The 6,000-nt window shown below is 36.5% G+C and overlaps 1 protein-coding gene across 5 annotated transcripts in view; it reads right to left on the bottom strand.

The window, feature by feature from the left end:
* Nucleotides 1-846: 846 nt before the first annotated feature.
* Nucleotides 847-6,000, bottom strand: part of SMOC2 (SPARC related modular calcium binding 2) — a 139,010-nt gene continuing 133,856 nt past the window's right edge. For 3 of the 5 annotated variants that reach the window (XM_027634075.1, XM_027634077.1, XM_027634080.1), the window contains 2 exons: nt 5,214-5,257; nt 847-2,464 (listed from right to left, as the gene is read on the bottom strand). In XM_027634075.1, coding sequence (XP_027489876.1) covers nt 2,441-2,464; nt 5,214-5,257 — 68 coding nt within the window. In that variant the 3' untranslated portion in view covers nt 847-2,440. The remainder of the gene's footprint in view (nt 2,465-5,213; nt 5,258-6,000) is intronic. The other 2 variants (XM_027634079.1, XM_027634076.1) reach the window with 1 other exon arrangement.

The following is a 6,000-nucleotide window of genomic DNA, read 5'->3' as shown; positions in this document are numbered from 1 at the left end:
GGTGAATTTAGCAGGCTTTCAAGTGTGATCTCATCAGGGATATGGCCTCTAACTGGAACTATGAGAATCAGTACTACTTATATTCAAGTGGTGTAATTGCTGGTAATTGAAATAAACTATAAAAGTGACGAGACAGAAATACGTACAAAAAGGAAACACCTCATGTTTCAGTCATTGTAGAGTTATTAAATGACTCTGTGCTGTAGAAGTCTTCGAATACTTAAGAGTGTCTTTAGCATTTATTTGTGATTCCATCAGTGTTTGAAGCTACTCATTATATAATCACATGGGTAGTCCAAATCTGCCACCCCACTCACCCTCTTAGTTTAAATGGGGTGCACTTTCAAACCATGAACCTGGCAAAATATTTGGTAACCTACATTTATATTGTCTCCAAAGGCCACAGTGGTGGAATTAGATTCTTCTTACAAAATGCTGCTGTTAATCATACTGTGACCACCTAACCAGGCGCTGAGAATTCTCAGGGTTTGCCTCTCTCTCCTCACTGTTTCAAGCCAGGCTGAATGTTGCCCAGCAGCTCACAGTGTCATCAAAGGGAAAAGGTGTCATCTTTCACTTTGCTGAGAAAAGGCAAGAGACTAAACTGAAGCTATATGGAGACAGTAGCATCAAAGGGTATGGCCTCAAAATTACTATTTTGAGAAAGCAGTGGTATGAATAAGGCATGAAGAGAATTCCACAAAGGGACAAAGAAAGAAAAGAAGATTGACACAATGTGCACTCAGGAGGTTTCTTGTAAACTCGATGCAGTGGTGAAGTCACCACTGTGTGTATTTGTTTCCCAACATGGCTTGCTACGTTGCAAAATAAAAATCACCAGCATAGTTTGATAACATACTGACCTTTAATCTATAAAGAAGATTAAATTCAAAGTTTAACAGTATCAAAGAATAACAAATACTTTTTAAAACAAAAATACAAGATAACACACAGGTGCATCTTGGTTTCTCCTGCTACCAAAGCTTAGAGTACATAATTTCTGGGGTACGATTCCGTTTCTTACAGTGTTTCCTGTCACTTCAGTATATGTCAGAATTGAAATGAAACATTTTTATTAGCAAAAAAGCTTCACCAGGTACAAGTTCAAGCCAAGGTGCTATTATGATTTGCTAGTCACATGTGAGTTCCCATACATTGTTTAAACAAACCAGAATGAAATCGCTGCTTGTTGCAACATTCCTACCTTCCCTTGTCAGCTCCTAGATGCCAGCAGTCCTTCTACCACTGCATTGATCAATTCAGCTACTTGTAACTCACAATTGTTCAAAAGCAGTGCTTTTTTTCACTTGGGTACCCTGCCCTAAATTTATATCTGCAAGTTCTTATTCCCCTCAGACACAAATACCAAAAGAAAAAGCATCACGGGGAAAAAATGACAGAGAAGGTATGAGAACTTATGAAAATTTCTTTCAGACAGCAAGGAAAAAGTCTCAGGTAGGGGTGATGTGAGTAGCCCCTCCTGAGGGTAACTGCTGTTCAGCTTTACCTCTAGTGGACCCTGAGGCAAGCTAAAGAGTTGATAGGGTGTGGGGTGAAAAAAGATTGAACCATCTGCTTGACATTCCCCATCTCTATAGCAAGATTTAAATTCTGACCCATATAAACTCTGCTGCTGCTTTACACTGACCACAGAAACATGCTTTTAGGCCCATGCTGAACCAGACAGGAGTGACATTACAATCCAATCCACTTTACTCCTTTTTGATTTGCTGTACTAATATCCCAAGTGAAAGCAAACAGGAGAAAAATCCTACTAAAATTTATAATAAAAGGAATTTTAAAAATGGATAAAAGGATACATTTTTCTATAAACATCCCAAGTAGAATAACTGTTTTTTTAATCCATTAGTGGTAGTATTCTCATTGCATGATCTTTGGAAAGCCTAATAATTACAATAAAAACAAAACAACATAAAATATTGCCACCAATGAAAAAACTGCAAAACTAAGTAAACAGCAATTTACATAATTCTCTCAGTCCTACAAACCTGAAATTTTCAACACTGTTTGGAAAAAAATTGAGAATACAGTAGACTTTTCAGTATAACTTTACTTAAATGACATTTTTAAGAAAAATGAGGCATATTATTGAAACCAAAATACATAGAATCAGGTTTCTATGCTACTTTTTACCAAAAAGTTATTTTCTAAAAAATGATTTAAATGCAAACTTTTACATCTCCAACATGTTTTACATATTTCAGACAACAAAAGAATACACATACATTGTATGTGATAATTTTTCAAAACTAGTCATTACATTTTCACAGATTAAAAAAAGTCTGCTTAAATATTTCATTTCTACAAAGTGAATTTACATTTTTAAGTACAAAGTGCAAATACTACAGTTGTTTTTATTGCCTTTTGGTGAGGAAATCTCCCACATGTCAAAGAGATCTGCCTTGGATCGGTAAGATGTTCACCCTTGCTTCTTAGAAACTTGCTGAAAGAAGTTGGAAAAATTTGTGTCATTAATGATATTTTTCATTAATACAGTATAACTATCTATCTCTATTTCTCAACAGTGTCAACATGATGCTATCAGAAGGCGAGTTCTGCACAAATATATATGGGGAATAAAAAAAAAATCCCTTCCCTTCATGGCATCTATGAGCAAGGATATGAGCAACATCTTTACTGTTTCTTACCTATGGTCTCTTTAAATCTATTACTGTTGAACACAGAGTTTTAGCAACTGCCTTGGCAAGTCCCTGGTGCAATATACCTTTCTATAGCATGTGATGTATAAGGAATGGGCTGCTGGCCAAAGTCTCATGAACAACCTATAGTTTCCCTGTAAACTTTTTGCTAGGCTGCAAAACACCCTCTGGGTCTCACTGACAGCAGGTATGCATGTATGTGTATGTTTGTTGCACAGGGCAGAGCTGAGCAAGGGAAACATACCTGGCCACTACCTTAGTTCTGTCAGACCCATCACGTTGTTCTTTTGGAACAACCCCAGCTGATATTCAGTTAGCATATTAGTATATGTTTCTCTATCTGCTTTCTTTCAGTAAGCTTGTATGTACCTGTACGCACACAAATGTGCATATAGAGAAAAAACATATTCAAGAATACACCCTTAAGCACACATAAGCATATATATAACTAAACTGCTGCAGTAAACTAGTAGAAAATGACCTTTTGAGTGTGTGTCTCCTGAGCGGTGCAAATCTTATCATGCCCTCAGATGGGTGGTTTCCTTTGAGTGGCTCAATAACCTCTTTTCAAGCGAGAACTTCTGTGATGAGAACTACCTTCTGCATTTGCAGTCATGTATTGTTCAAGTATGAAACCGCCAACAGATGGTTTGCTTAGCCAGCCTTAATTTAAGGCTATCATTTGTCAGCAACAGCTCTTAAAACAATTGATGCTGAGTCAGCAAAATTATTGGTCAAAATTAAAAACCATAGCTGTTCTAAGGATACTTTTATTACAGACTCTGCAACTCAGGATCAGATTACAAGAAAGGGGAGAGGGCTTGTCATGCTTCAAGTGAAATGCACGTGTGCCAGTAATATAATTAAAATAACCCCTTTGCATGTTTTTGAGTTCCGACAGGATAACAGTTTTCAGGCTGCCTTGTTTAAAGGCATAAGTAATTTGTGGGGAAAGCTGGAAAAATTAAGACCACAAATATTTGTTTAAACAAACAGAAACTTATCACATCCTTGTAGCTGTGAGAATATTTTATATTCCATCAAAGTTTTGTAGGAGGTCTCTGGTAAAACCCACAACCAATGTTGAGTTTGCCTTAGGAAGTGTGAACCTAACATCAAACAAATGAGAGATGAAAAATGGAACAAAATGATGAGCAATGATGAGAGGAAGATTTCTCTTGGCTTGTGGGGAGGTTCACCTTGAGTTTAATTTCTAACAAACTAACCTAACTTTACAATAGATGGGACGACATTTACCACAACTATGGTTTTGGGATATTTTTAGCCAAGTTCCTATTTTTACAGGTGCAGGATTACCTGAGTTGTTCTTATAATATGTTTACATTAATGTTTTTTAAACCAGTTCATAATTTACTGATGCTTTCGTGGGAATTAATAATTCAATTCCTCTAACTAAAGCAATGGTGAGGTAAGAACAGTGTGAAGATGACTCTTTTACTAGACCATTCGAATAACTTACAAGTCTTTCTTCAGAACCATGCAAAAGTACTAGGAAGGTATGCCTATGTAGCCCAGAAAATTGAATCTTTAGAATTAATGATTCTAAAAATAGACACATACAAATGAGAAACCCATTTTTAACCTATTTTCCTGAACTTTCAGTTCAGTCCCTCCTTTTCAAAATGTACCTGTCCTTCATTTAAAAACTCCACTTTTGTGACATTTGCAGCTCTGAATGCCTTGACTAGCCAAACCTCCACGGATGACATACACTGGTATTATTTCAAAAAACACAATGAAATATTTGCAGAAAATTGATACAAAACCAAATCACAGATTATGTTGTCAGGGCATCTGACATTTTATTTGCACCAATCATTCTGCAGACCAAGCCAATTTTAGTTTAAATGTACACTAGCAGACTGATAAAAATCCTAGTTCTTCAACATTCTTTTGCTCAGGTAGCAAAGGCATTTGAAAGTGACAGTTCTTTTCTCTGCCCTAAGATTTTAAAAGGTGTTTAAAGCCATCATTTAGTAATTTGGTGGGGTTTGTGAAATGTACAGATTTTCACAGGGCATGGGAAATCCACGGCTTTGTTCACAAATAGTAATTTCAGTGAATGTAAGTTTGTGTCTACAGTGTGGCACAAAGAAAAATTGACAAAATTCAGTTAAAGCAAAACATAAATGGAGATAAAGCAGTGCACTTTTAAAAGTGTATTGGAATGCTGTCATTCAGGAATGCAGAAGCCTCATGAGGGCTCAGTTACAGTCATCAAATTATCATAACCTATATGTCAACTTACACTTTCCTACGAGCTTTCAAATGCAAGCCTAATCCACTGTGCACATTATGTACATTTACTTGCACCTGGAATTGACTGATTCAGCTTTCCCCAGATAGAACTTAAGCCAAAATTTGTTAATTGGGATGCTGGTCTACATTTTTCTGGCAAGTCTGCAGAATGGCAGATTAATGTAGTTTGAAACTGAAATGCTAACTGCTAAAACCCCAAGAAAGTCAGCTGGTCAAGGCAAAAATGGAGATCTTTCTTTCCCCAGTACTCACCTGCCTGCTGGATGAAGTGCTCTCAGTGTTGGTTTTAGGGGCCGCTAAAGGAGGGAAAATAAAACATTATAAGTGTGGTTTGCAAGTTGTATGCAACATTCCCAAGAACTTAAGATCTCATTATGAAAAGGTATTTTTTAAGAGTAGCTTTCAATAAATGAAATAAAATATTTCAGATCTTTCATTGAAATGTCCTCCTTTTTCTTTCCTCATACAGGTGTTGCTTCTTTCATGGAGTTATATGAAAGTTAAATGACAACATTTCTTGCCAGGTAATATGTGACATTTGCTTAGGAGATTGCATCTAGTCATTGCTGAGCATTTCAAACTTGTTAAATCTTTAGTAGTAAATACAGTCTATTATCCCTGGTGAGAAAGAAGCGTGGACAAGCAGACTGTCTGGAAAGCATTCATTTTGCTTAAAGATAGTGTAAAGAAACAGTTCTGTAAGCCAAAGACATTGTTCATATTTAAACTGTAAAACTACAAGATTATCACTGTTTTTTTTAAGTTTCTTAGTGTCAAAGTCCAAGACAGTACTCAAAATGGGGGAAAAAACCCCAATAAGCTTCATGAATCTGTTGGCCCATTCAACTTCACAAGCAAATTTGTAAGGCTAGGGAGGAGCTCGCACTTTTGGTTTTCCATGTCAGTTTGCGAGTCAATCAAGCTGTAATGGGACAAGGGGGAACAAAACTGGACCTTGAGAAATATTGCAGCAACTAGTACTCCGCTCAGAAAGCATGCTTTGCAACTGTATGGTTTTTATATTGCTTCAAATAGTTCT

This window comes from Corapipo altera, unplaced genomic scaffold, assembly GCF_003945725.1.
Source record: "Corapipo altera isolate COAL_440 unplaced genomic scaffold, ASM394572v1 2b, whole genome shotgun sequence".
Taxonomy (NCBI): Eukaryota; Metazoa; Chordata; class Aves; order Passeriformes; family Pipridae; genus Corapipo; species Corapipo altera.
Note: the sequence above shows the minus strand (reverse complement) of the source record. Positions and strands in the feature narration are given on the sequence as shown.